Source organism: Lathamus discolor, chromosome 5, assembly GCF_037157495.1.
Source record: "Lathamus discolor isolate bLatDis1 chromosome 5, bLatDis1.hap1, whole genome shotgun sequence".
Classification (NCBI taxonomy): domain Eukaryota; kingdom Metazoa; phylum Chordata; class Aves; order Psittaciformes; family Psittacidae; genus Lathamus; species Lathamus discolor.
In genome coordinates this window covers 51,165,322-51,178,218 of record NC_088888.1, presented here as the reverse complement: position 1 = coordinate 51,178,218, position 12,897 = coordinate 51,165,322, and the positions used below count along the sequence as shown (strand labels likewise).

Below are 12,897 nucleotides of genomic sequence, written 5' to 3'. Positions count from 1 at the left end.
CGTGACCACTGGGTGTCACCCTCGGCCCAGGATGGGACAGAGGCGAGCCGCTATGACCGCGAAGCGGTAGGCGTTGGCGTTTGCGGCGAGCAGCTCCCACTGCGGAGCTCCCACAGCCAGGAAGGGACACTGGTGGTGAAACAGCTCCGGGGGGTTCCTCACACAGGACAGTGCTTCCACCGCTGCGCTGGGTCAGGGGAACCACGTACGAAGAGCAGAAATCGACAGTGTGGGGATGCTGACCCCCTTCTCCAGCCCCATCATGGCAAAGGCTCTTGGGCAGCACAGCAGGAGGCACCTCACTGTCGAGGCTCTCTGCAGGTTTTACCTGCCCTGTCGCCATGCACAGAGGTCTCCGCTCTGGTTATTCCTCTTTCCATTTACTCCCAACAGATGGAGCAGGAGGAAACTCCTGAGTAAACAAGAGAGCTGTGCTCTGTCCAGGGCCTATGCACATCCAAAGGTGGAAAACTCACTGCACGCTGCTGCAGGTGATCAAGCAGAAGAAACCTGTAGTGAAAAGCCGACTGTGGTGCCCATACCTGTACAGGAAAGCCACCAACTATTGAATTTCATCTCTCAAAGAAGAGACTTTCATTTAGAGCCTTATCTGAGGCTGAAGCAATCTCCCAGGCATATTGTCTCTGATTCAAAACATAAATGCAGCACATATCTGTATTAACTGTTTAAAGTTGCCTTTTCAAAAAGCAAAGCCTTTTTTTTTAACCCTTGTTTTTTGGAAAGGAGTTTTGGAAGCATTTTTGCAGGAACTTTCCACTCACAGTTCCAGCCTGCACAGAAAATGTTATCCTGATCTTTATATGTTGGTCTTCATAGCAGAAACTGTAAATATGGGGAGTGTCAGAAACCATCTTTACTATAGGCCATCTTACTAGCTCTGCTGGGCTAACTGTAGCCACATGGTATCACAAAAACATCGGTAGAGCTGGTATTACAGTTAAATAGGAGAGTAATGTTGACGAATATTTTGTTTCACGTAGGAGAGGACAGATGGGCCAGGATTCATCTCACCCACCCTTAAGTAAGATGCCCAGTTAGGACCACCACCTAAAGCTCTTTTCTGAGCGTTTTTTTCAGCGATCTGTGGAAATGTTTCGCTGGAGGTACAAGGCTGTATAAGAGGCTTGGTTTTCTTCATTAATTTCTGCAGGATCTTTGTGAGAAATGTACATAAGATGGGCATAGACTACTTCTGGAAAACCTTTCAGGGAAGAAACAGGCATCTCCTGCTTCACTTGCTTAAGATCCAGAAATAAGCGCCTGTTGGGTATAGAGGGAGAGCAAGAAAAATACTGTCGCTAAGAAGGTTCACTTATCTTTATAGTGCTCATGAAACGGTAGGTGGCTTATGGTGCACAGAGATAAGTCATACAGACTAAACCATGTGAAATTTCTCAATTTATGTATTTGCATGTCTATGTCTGTATACACTCCATCTAAGGAGTATATGTATGAGAGCCCAGGCAGGCTTACTATGCAAAATACAAGATAATGAGTGTTTTAGGTTCATCGGGCCGACGGTTCTGCAAGTTAAACCTGGACAAGCTGATGGCAGTGACAACACTGCCACCAGCAGGAAATTTGTCTGGTTACTTCCATTTTATAAATTAGTGAAATTAAAAACACAGATCCAGCTCAGTCAAAATAACACAAAGCACCTATGTCAGCTGGCATTTCAGGAGTCCTATCCCTTTGTTTCTCAGTCCAGAGACTTTTCTCTAAAGGGGATGTAGACCTTACAGACAGGGAATTCTGTAAAACAAACAGAACAACAACCACCCCCAAACAGCTGACTGCCATGGATCCCTCCCTTCTAGCATGACTGTAATGCATCACATTCAGGGAGATGAAAAACATGGAAAATTCTTTCACCTTTTCTACACTTACAACACAACGTGTTGAATATTCATTGCTAGCAGTTGCAGACTTTGGCTCAAAGCAGCAGCCGCATAATAAGACTATGCATGGTAGAACAGTTAAAATTACAATCTGACATTGTTTTATTAAAAGTAACCCATTAAAATAATACCCTACATCTTTGCCAAGATGAAAGGCACCCAAGGTACACCTGAAGTTCCATGCTTCATTATTAATGACTCCAGTGGTTTGGTGGTTTTTTTTCCCTTGAAAATGATAGCTACTATTTAATGTTTTGCCACCCTAGGGCTGCAGTTCTCTGTTCACATATCTGCACACAGCACCTTGCTAATGCTTGGGAAATGTGAGGCAATGATAGTGCATATCGCAAAACTCTGTTGCTTAGCAAGTGCAGTTACGTTTTCTATAGAAGCAAATTAGCACTATATTTTAACATCTCTAGCCTACAAGTCATCAACACAAGAGATGTTTCAGGCACGTTATAGCACTTGGAAGACTTTGCAAGGCCTGTCAGTACACTATTCAAAGAGTTATTGAAGACATGAATTTGGGATTGTTAGTTTCAGAGGGAGGTGGCTGCATCTCTTTCATATACTAACATGATCTGAAAGTAAAGAGGTTTCTTGGCTGCTATAAATTAGTATTTTCAGCTCTGAGTGTGGTCTCCCAGACAGTTTATAGCTGAAGCTGTACAGGTTTTTTTGTTCCGATATCCAACGGATGATAAAAGATGGAAAGTTACAGCATGCTTTTATCTTGGAAATATAATGAACAGAAACATTACCCTATGAGAGCTTTGCTTACACTGCTGTTATCGCAGTGGCCCAGCCAACAGTTAACTCTGTCCAGGTTTTTCTCAGCAACTGTTAATTTTGATTCTCTGAATTGCTAAGACCACCAACTGCAGTAACTAGCGGATAGTGGGAGCTGTAAATAAGGTACAGATGCCCAGTCCCTCATAGAAGGAAGCCATACATCACCATGAAGAAATTGAATTGGATCACCCCAGAAGAAGTGGTTGTCTTAATGCTTAGCTGAAAGACCCTCTTGCAGGCCACCCAGTAGTCCTCAGTAATAAGTACCTGTATTTAGCAGCCGAGTTTTAGATGAATAGTCAGGTTTACCCCGTCCAGGCAAGCATATGGTCAGTTGGTGAAATGCATGTCCTCAGTACAGATGTTGGCACACTGCTAAACTCAGGTGGATGGCACTGCCCCACATCATGGCAGCAATGTTCAACAGTCCAGGATGGACTTTTCATCAGCCTGACAACCTTCTTTAAGCATATGCCTGCAGCAGTGCTGGAACAGCTAAAGTTTTTGTAATACAGGTGACCTCAGGACTTAATTCTTCAAGTGCAGTTATGCTTTGTCCACACCAGAGAGCAGTACCTTCACTTTGCTAGAGAAACTCATTTTGGAAAAGCGTGAACGTTTATAACACGTAAGAGCACCCACATGGGTACACACCCACTTGAACACCCACAGTTGGAAGACCCAAATATTTTGCTAAGGCGTATCCATGGTAAGACTCATATGGGTGCAGTTTGACAGAAGAACCATCACACACCTTAGCAAAATCACACATGTATCTTAGCTGATAGCAGCTCAGATTTGTTCATTTTCTTTAAAAGCTGGATAAAAGATTTCAGAGAGAAAACTTTTGTTTTAAAATTAAAAAAAATTACAGTTAACGCAAATATTTTTCAAGATTTTACTGCAAACCAATGGGTTTGGTCACAAAAAATATGATACATATAACCATGTTAATTACATTATAATGATGGTATACATTACAAGTAAGTCTGTAAGTTTAAATATACATCTAGAGTTACAACTGAATGTACAGATCTTTTTTACAATACATACAATCAGGAATGAAAAAACCCCAAACCATAAATAATGCCCATTTTACAGATGACATCTTTTAAACTAAAAAGGAAAAAAATAAAAGGAAAAAAAATAAACCAACAGCTTTGACTGACTGCAGCTGGGGCATTTTGGTCCATAAAAACCCTTTCTAAAAATAGAAATCTTCTTTCATAGCAGCAATGCTTTCTTCAAGCATTCAGATACAAGTAATTGTGAGCCCATTTCAATAGTTTTAGTTGACTGTATAGATTTACAAAAGAAATTTCAAAATTACACTTAATTTATCTTCCAAATATGGAAGAAACAAACAATGCCCCACATTGTGGTATCCTGCAAGTGTCACACTGATGCTTTAGACTAAGTCCATCTGTAGTACGCAGACCACACGCATACCATTTGTTCACATAGTAAACCCACGTAAAGGAACTGAGAAACACACTCTGCAACAGGGAAAGCTTTGGAGCTCACAAGATCTCATCAGAAAAAGGCACATTTCACAAAATCCTTATCACGTTCAGATAGCTCTTCAGGCAAGGCTTTTCGGAGCACAATTTCAAACCAGCTTGTTCTTACTCCTACGATCTGCCATAGCAGTCTATGGCAGCAGTCACTCTTGTCTTTCTTTCCCAAGGAGACAGCACCACTTTGGGTGAAGAACGAATGGTAATGAAAAGCCTGTAAAGCTCATTTAGAGTGATGTGCTCTTCAAAAAAGCTTCCAGCAAACAGTGTAGTTGAAATTAAGGCTGCAAAGCTGCCACGGTGGAAATGTGCAAATTCTCTTTCGAGATGACTGGTCAACTGGCAGTTCCACCAGAAGACCAAACAAAAATAAAGATAATAGTTATTATTATTAAAAAGGAAAGAAAGAAAAATGTTCACAAGAAAGAGTCCACTGGTGGGGCATATGAGAAGCCCAAAAAAGCCTCAGCAGCTTCTTTGACGCTGGCGGTGATGAGGATACTGTCTGGGGACTGGCCGATGGAGTTGGGGACTGGCTCATCTGTAAACTCTGGATCAAAGTGTCGCAGGTCACTCGGGCCACTCTGAGTAAAGGGCAGAAAAGGAAAGATGCAACATTTAGACCCAAATGTTTTGTGAGTGCACAGTTCAGTTCAAAAGGGGGACAAGCACCCTTGTGCAGAGACGCAGTGTTGTCACCTCGGGCCCACTGTTTAACAGCCTTTGCCAGTTTTAATTTGGTTTGTGTTTTGGGGGCTTTTTTTTTTTTGTATTCTGTTGCATACTGTCTCACTGAAGATGATGCAATTTAATATGCTGCCCTCCAACTACGCTCATGCAACAGAAGCCAAATGCAAACATGCCACTCTGCCACACAGCAGCTTGCAGAGGACTTTGATCTCTGGGCTAGTTATTAAATTTACTTTATAAAAAGCTCAAAAAGTGAAAGAGAACACAACCTCCTCCACAACCAGATCCCTCTCTTTAGATGTTAGTATGTGACAAGCCAAGTGTAACTTTGCCCCTGGGAAGCCACTTGCTTTCTATACCTTACCTTCCCCTTAGGTAAAAGGGAGATATGCTAGGGATTATTTTAAAATAGCCATGCAAATGAAGCATGTGAGAGGCCAAAAAAAAAAATCCACCTAGCTAAATTTAGATTGTCCATCAGCAAGAAGTCAGCCACCACTTATTTTTAACCTTGCCTGGACAGCCACAGTGAAGGAAAAGCTGTGCTCCCCAAACATAGCCACCTGGCCGATTCCCCCTGGCTCCTGGGCATCACACAAAGGTGAGAGGGGAAAAAGACACTCTCCATACATTCTATAATTAGAAGTGATACGTACCACATTTGGGTTGAAAGGGGGTGTAATCTTTTTATTAATGAGATCATCCCAGTTAATTGGGGAGAAGAAGATGTGACTCTTAATCTCCATCTGTTACAGAAAGAAAAATAGATTAATTAAGACCCAAGCTAATGTAAACAGTGTGGCTTAGTCATACTTCTGTGCTGCCTTGCCTACAGGCACTCCTAGTTTGCACTTACAAAGTCCTCCTTGGCACCCAGCCTCTTTGTCCTGTCCTTCTGCAAGAGGCCTTCCAGGAGATGCCTAGCTGAGTTGGTAATATTTGGCTTCAGCTGCAAGGGTTTGTTCAAGATGTTGTCATACATTTCTGCTGTGTTCCTGCTGTAGAAGGGTGGCTGTGGGAATGGGAGAGACCTAGGTGAATGAGACTGACAGGCAAGCATGGGGTCTTGTGTGAGAAAAGGACAAGCATGCTTGTTTGATCTCTCACAAAGGATTTGTTGCTTACCAGGCCATAAAGCATCTCATACAGGACTGCTCCAAGGCACCACCAGTCCACAGTCCGGTCATAGGGCTGCTTATGAAGAACTTCAGGAGCAAGATACTGTGAAAGAGAAGGAAGAGAGCCACATTAGCCAAGGGGATCTTTATAATTAGGAAAGCCAACACATTCTTGAGTGAAAACAGCTTACTGAATCCCACCGATATCTAAACCACCAGAAAGCTACAAGCTCTTTATAAACAAGGAGATGGGTCAAGAGCTGTTCTCTCCTGCTCAACAAGCTTCTGCGTGTCCTACGTGCCCTCAATAGCAGCCTGGTATCACAAGGCCTGTAATAGTCCCTGCTTATCTGAACAGCTGTAAATACACGTGGGAGATGTCATTTTTTACTGACAAGGACTGCACTTGCTGCTGCTCTAAAAGTGGCAGGCTGAGGGCTGGACATACCTCTGGTGTGCCACAGAAGGTGGAGGTCGTGCCATTGTGCTCTATGTTTTCTTTGCAGAGTCCAAAGTCAGTCAAGACAATGTGCCCCTGCGAATCGAGCAGGATATTCTCTGGCTTCAAGTCACTGTAGAAGACATGAAAGATGACAAGTGTTCATTAGAGGAGATACATTTTAGAACAATTTAGAACATTTTAGGTTTACAGAACTTAATGAAGTCACGAAAAAATATTAAAAACAATTATGAGCTCGTGTTGAGATCAACTTTTCAATGCTTATTTAACAACGCATGTGTTTTTTTCAGCCCGACAAACAGAACAAGGCTGCTTACCGATAAACAATGTTCAGGGAGTGCAGATAGCCCAGCGCACTGGCAATTTCAGCAGCATAAAATCGGGCTCTGGGCTCCAGGAAGCAACGCTCCCTCTGGAGATGGTAAAACAACTACAGGAGACAGAAAGAACAAAGTTGTGTAAGTGGCGCCAAAGCCTGTTAACAATGCACTTAATTAGACTCAACATATATAGCAAGGGAGAACAATAGCAGGAAGTGGCCTAACGACCCTTTGGTAGTTCAAAATTTGGCAGGCTGGAAACATCCAATCTAGTAACTTTTCCCCCATGACTTTTCCCCTTGCAATTCCTTTTACATTTAAAAGGAAGGGTGAAAAAGTCTACCCTACCACCGCGCACATGATAGGAAATACTGTTTCATTTTATTACTGCTTACCTCTCCACCATTGATATAGTCTAGGACAAAATACAATTTGTCTGCAGTTTGGAAGGAAAAATGAAGCCCAACCAGGAAGGGGTGTTTCACATTTTTCAACAGGACATTGCGCTCTGACATAATGTGCTTCTCCTAAAAGTGTAAGAAATCAATGTTTAGTATACTTGCTTAATAATAGCAGCAAAAATATATTTGATGGACATTGCGATGGCAACTTGAGGAAGCAGCTTACCTCCTTCTTCTTCAGGATTGCTTTTTTCTGCAGAACTTTAACAGCATAGAACTGCTCTTCTGCCTTATGCCGTGCAAGGAGAACCTGAAAGAGGATAAAATCCCAGAACTGAGCAATACTGAAATAATGAACAACTTGTAAACACAACTGGAAACAAGCCTTTAGCTGTTGAGAACTGCTACATCCCTCTGGTTCAAACAGCAAACCCGTTTGCAGGAAATGCCAAACATTATTAGCGCTCTGGCAGATTATCCTAGCCCAAAGTTTTCACATCTAGTTTCTTTCCCTTCCAAGAGCAAAGTGTAATATTCTCCCCAGCACCAGTGTACCACACTCCTTGGCTCTTTTATGACTCTTTCAAAGGTAGAACTCTTGCTCCCTCTCCCCACAGCTCCGCAGGGAGTCAGGCACTTGGCAGCAGGATGTGCTCAGGACTGGTTTAACTGACCACCATTTACCACAGCCAGTATAAACCCAACCCTTGGGCATTACATATAAGAATTGAGGAGTTAATAAATTACAACATAATTAAGTTTACCTTCCCAAAGCTGCCTTTTCCAATCACTTTTAAGAAATGAAAGTCTGATGGTTTGGCATGTGGGTTGGATGATGGACCAAGATTGATCTGCTGTGAAGGACTGGGCTAGAAAAATAGACAGAAATCACATTTATTAAGAGTTTGATAGTGAGAGTCTTGACAATGTCTCTTATTTTAAAATAAAAATAAAGTGACCTTGAAAATTAGGGTTAGCACTCTTCTTCCTACTAAAAACTTAATATTGACCTTTACCAGATATCTTATTAGGTACTTCCTAGACACTGTAACAGACATAGCTTACTTAGTTCTTGTTCTGGTCTTAGCCACATTCCATAATGAAGAAATAACTAATAAAGTTTTTTTATTATTATTATTATCGTTTCTTCTCCATGCTGGGAAAAGAGTTTCAGGCCAACTCGATTACTCTAGCTCCCAGTTATATCAGTGTGCTATGAGCTTACCTAAAGTAACAACTCATGATGCTAATTTTGCTACACTTCTATTACCAGCTGATTTGAAGTTCTATAAATGCTTCACTGAGTAAAACCTACTTACCGGAGGAGAAGGATTAGCATTCATAAGTTCAGGCTCTTGAGGCTGGGAGATTTTCAAGATAGACTGAACTTCAGGGCTGCAAGGGCAAGAAGCATGCACGGTCAGAACAGCTACCAGAAGCACCAGGCAGATCTTGCCGCAAGAGGGCACGCACGTATCGCGAAAGATGTTTTTTTGTTCGAGCTAGTACAGAAGGCAACTGAAACAATCTCTTCGATTTAAGAAGTAATATTAATCTCAAGAAAGTAAATTCTGTTATACAAGGGCACTTATTTATATTGTAAGCATAGTTCAAAATAAGGACGGGTCACTTAGAAATCCCATCCAATTTATTTTTCCCAAACCTAGGTCGCAAAGATTGTTTCCAAGTGAGTAATACCTCAAGAAGATCAATTAACTCTTTTGTAACAGTCATGCCAGAGGCATTACAGTAAACATTGTTTTTTAACTAGAGCTCTCAATACCGAGTGATATTTCTGACCGAAATCCGGCCAAATTTCTGATACTTACTGCTTGCATGCATAGGAGTTGGTGGCTATCTTCTGGATGAAGTCGTTTAGTCCCATTCTTCTCTGCTTCATGAAAGCTATAAAGAGAAAAAGGAAAACCAAAATCGTTAAGCCATCCTGCCAGAAAAATCACAGCCCCCTGCCGAGCATCCTCGAAGAAGCAAGCCCCCGCCGCTCACCGATGAGGATGGCCACCATGCCCCTCATCTTCGAGTAAGTCAAGGTAGGACCAGACGCCTCGGCTGCTTTCACAGTCATTTTCGAGCGAAGCGGGGTGGAAATAAATAACGAGCGTACGATACGATACCACCGACTTCCAGCACCGCACTGCTTTGCCGAGGCACCCGGAGGTGCTTAAGTGGCGACGGTGATGGGCGGGACTGGGGCGGGGCGGCGACAATCGTCGTCGTTCTTTCCTCCCCTCTCCCTCCCCCCCCCCCCCCCCCCCGAAATCCTTGGAGGCGGCCGCTGACTTCGGAGAGGACGACTGCCGTCGCCGCTTTTGCCATGGCTCTACCTTGAGCGCAACCCCCAGGAGACCCCCGCAGCATCCCCACCGTGCAGAGCACGCACAGACAAACGCATCACCCGCAGTCCCCTCTTTCTCTCCACCCTCCCCTTTCTTTACCCGACCTTTTTCTTTCTTTTGCCGTTATATAAGTTAAAAACTTCGCTCTATCCTGATGCACCTCTTTCTAAAAGTGTGTGCCCCCACCCTACGTCCGCTGCCGGGCCCCGCCGCCCCGGGTGAGCGGCGATAAGGGACGCTGACGTTTCCTTGAAGGAGCCACAGTGACTCAGGAGAACAAGATTTCCTGCCTGGTTTTCAATAAAACAAACAAATGTCCCTTCTGTGCACTGCCCTGATCCCGGCTGGGACATTACTGAAAGGGAAAAGGAAAGGGAAAAAAAGCCAAATACCAAAGTCTTTTTTTAATGCCAAAAAGGGAAACAAGGTGGTGGGGGTGTGTGTGTAAAAAAACCAGTCCTCTGAACTTGGAGGCGAGCGCAGAGATCTGTTTCTAGAAAAAGCGGGGACCTGACCAAAGACTGGGACAAGTGCAATAAAGTAAAAGATTTTAAAAGTCAGGACAGAACACCCCCAGCTCCGCAGTTCATTTCCACTGCACTCTGCCACTTGGGAACACTGTGACTTAATTGCTCACACTCTTCCTTGAGGTTGCATCGGGGGGCACGAGGCACAAGGTGAAACCATGCTGCCGGCGACCACCGCCCAGGGGGTATCACGGCCTCCCCGCACCCCCTCATCTCACCGGGGCTCACCCCCCGATGCCGGCGCTCGCACCTTGCGGGAAGCAGCCGCAGCAGGCGGGTGGAACTTTCCACACGACGGGGCGTTATTCAGGCGCCTATTCCGCCTTGCCGCTTGAGCGAAGGGCGCTGGGCTGCAGCCAGCGGCTCCAACTGCAACGTGCCCCGTCCTCCCCCCGCCAGGATCCCTTTTCTTTCTTTTTTTCTATTTTGCCCTTTTCCGTCCTCTGCACTCAGCTGCTGTTGCCTCCCCACTTAACCACAGCCGGCCGCTGGGCGGCATCGCTTGGCAGTTGCCTGCGTTCTCTGGGAGGTGGCAAGCACCCCAGCGCAGCAGCCCTCAAAGGCTGCAGCAGCTCACCCTGAGCAGCGAGACGGGTGACCCGGAGTGAAGAGATAACCCACTGCGAGGTGGGCAGTAGGCTTAAAACGCACTGCAAAGGCTTTACAGGGAAGAAGCGAAGACGGATGCACGCCAGCTTCCCTCCTCTCTGCACCGAGCCGCCGATATCCCTCTCGGAGAGGAGGGGACCTCCGCGGCCCCGCCGCACGACTCAAGGGGTGCAAGGGAGCGGGGGCACGGGAGACGCAAGGAAAATCTGGCGGGATTTTAACTTCTTCCACTTGTTGATTTCTTCGCTCTGTTTCAGGAACTGCCATTCTCATCAACGGCAGACGGAGACCGAAAAAAAACCACTAAAAAGTCCCACGAAAAGTAACCTAAAACCTAGACAGATTGTAATAGGAGTAGCCAGTTTCCTCTGCCCCCTCTGGAGTGCTTTCAGGATGCTGCTGTTAAAAACTACTTGAGACTCGCCAGTTTTCAGGGTAACCGGAGTTCCCATCCCCCGCCCGCTGCCCCCTGGCATCTCCCTCTCTGCCTCCGGGAGCAAGGACGTGGCGCCCGACTGCCCCCCGGCGCTTCAGGCCAGCTGTGCCCAGCTGTGCCAGCATCTCCAGCCGCCAGGCAGGCTTCAGTGCAGCCTCCTTGGCTCCTATGCACAACCTGACACGGGCTGCAACCCACTTCTCCCTACCCCACTCCGCCGCGGACCTCACGCTGCTCACAAGCGCCCACGGCGCGGCCCCGCTCCAGCCGGCGGCCCCGCTGGCCTCGTCCCGCTCTGCACCGGCCCTTTTGCAAGGGCTCTGCTGTTCTGACCAAGTCACCTTTCCCCTCCAAGCACTGTCCCGGCTGTACCCTGCACGCAACCCCGTACCCTCCGGTGCCCTGCTGCGCGGTGGCCCAGCTGCCGAAGGGCTCATTTCTCCCGTGGGGAGCAGTATTCCCAGGACAGAGCAGGGTGTTCCGCTGGCAGAGCGTAAGCCCACCTTTCAGCGACGACTTCTCTTCTTTGCCCCTCATCTTGCTCCCCTCCGGTACCCCGGGTGCGGCGCGGCAGCGCTGAGGTTGTGACTGTGCTCCCGGCCGCCGCGGTAATCCCGAATAACTCCCCTTCCTGGCCGAGCGTCCCGGAGGCAGGAGGGAGGCGGCGAGGGCGGCGAGGCCGGCCGCCGCTCCCGCAGACCCGTTTATGGACGCGAGGTCGAGGGCAGCTGACATGCAGGAGGGTTATAAAGTTCAGCACGGGCCGCCCCGCACACTCTGCCCCGTTGCAACATCGCCCTCAAAATTACTGTAATCAGCGCGCACACACACGGGCAGCGGCGGGGGAAGGAGGGGGGGGCGCTCCAGCCCCAGTTGACCTGCCGGCAGCTGCCGGCCCTGCCCCTCGGAGGCAGGCGCTGCACACGCTCCCCCGGATGCGCACCTACAGCGCGGATACTGCGCCTCCCCTGCCCCCAAAGAAAAGGCTCCCCGCCAGGACGGGCAGCGGCGGGACGGGGGGTGCCGGTGCCCGCGGGGGGCGGAGGGCTGCGGCTGCCGGCCGGGCTTCCCCGCCGGCCGGATAGCGCCGGGGCGGGACCCGTGTCCCGCTCCGACCTGGCACCCAGAGCCTTCCGCCGGCAGCGCCCCGGCGGCGCCCCCCGCGCCCGCCCGCCCGCCCGCCCGTGCGGCTGCGCTCCCCGCCGCCCGCCACGGCCCGGCCCGGCGCCGCCGACGCCGGGCCGCGCCCCGCCACGGGAAGCCGGTGTCCATCCGTCCGTCCGTCCGTCCGTCCGGTACCCACCTGCCAGCTCATGCAGCCGGCGGGGCCCTCGACCCTGCCCCGCGCTGGCGGTGCCGTTTCTCCGCACGGGCGGTTTTAATGTGGAAAGGAGGACGAATTACTTTTATCTGTACTTGGCGCGGCGTTTTGCAGTCGTGGACTGGGTTCTTAGAAGCTCGGGGTTTTGCTTAAAAAAGCCTGAATGCCCTAGGTTTGCCTTTTAAAACTTTCCCCTTTTTGAAACGATAGCAACGACAGTGGAGAACACAAGCAAGGAAAAGGTACCCAAAGATCCCCTTATTAAAAAAACATGTCTTACAGAAAAGCATCAGCGTTTGTGAAAATCTCATTAAATTGCAAGGGTTTGCATCAAAGTCAGTGGGTTAGGAGTGCACAGCTGAAAAGTAAATATAGGAGAAAAATCAAATATCAGTGATGTTTCACACTCATGTTACTTTTCTTCCTC

General features: G+C 47.5%; 1 protein-coding gene across 2 annotated transcripts; it reads right to left on the bottom strand.

Moving 5' to 3' along the window:
- Nucleotides 1-3,598: 3,598 nt before the first annotated feature.
- LOC136015201 (serine/threonine-protein kinase Sgk1) lies at nucleotides 3,599-11,954 on the bottom strand. Of its 2 annotated transcripts, none has more exons than XM_065680828.1 (12): nucleotides 11,653-11,954; nucleotides 9,050-9,125; nucleotides 8,540-8,615; nucleotides 7,985-8,089; nucleotides 7,447-7,530; nucleotides 7,215-7,346; nucleotides 6,817-6,929; nucleotides 6,488-6,611; nucleotides 6,047-6,142; nucleotides 5,778-5,933; nucleotides 5,578-5,667; nucleotides 3,599-4,815 (listed from the first exon to the last, which is right to left on the bottom strand). In XM_065680828.1, the coding sequence occupies exons 1-12, from the start codon at nucleotides 11,882-11,884 to the stop codon at nucleotides 4,648-4,650; spliced, it is 1,452 nt and encodes a 483-aa protein (XP_065536900.1). In that variant the 5' UTR covers nucleotides 11,885-11,954; the 3' UTR covers nucleotides 3,599-4,647. The 2 variants fall into 2 exon arrangements, with proteins under 2 accessions (XP_065536900.1, XP_065536901.1); XM_065680829.1 differs by lacking the exon at nucleotides 11,653-11,954 and adding an exon at nucleotides 9,228-9,401.
- Nucleotides 11,955-12,897: the final 943 nt, after the last annotated feature.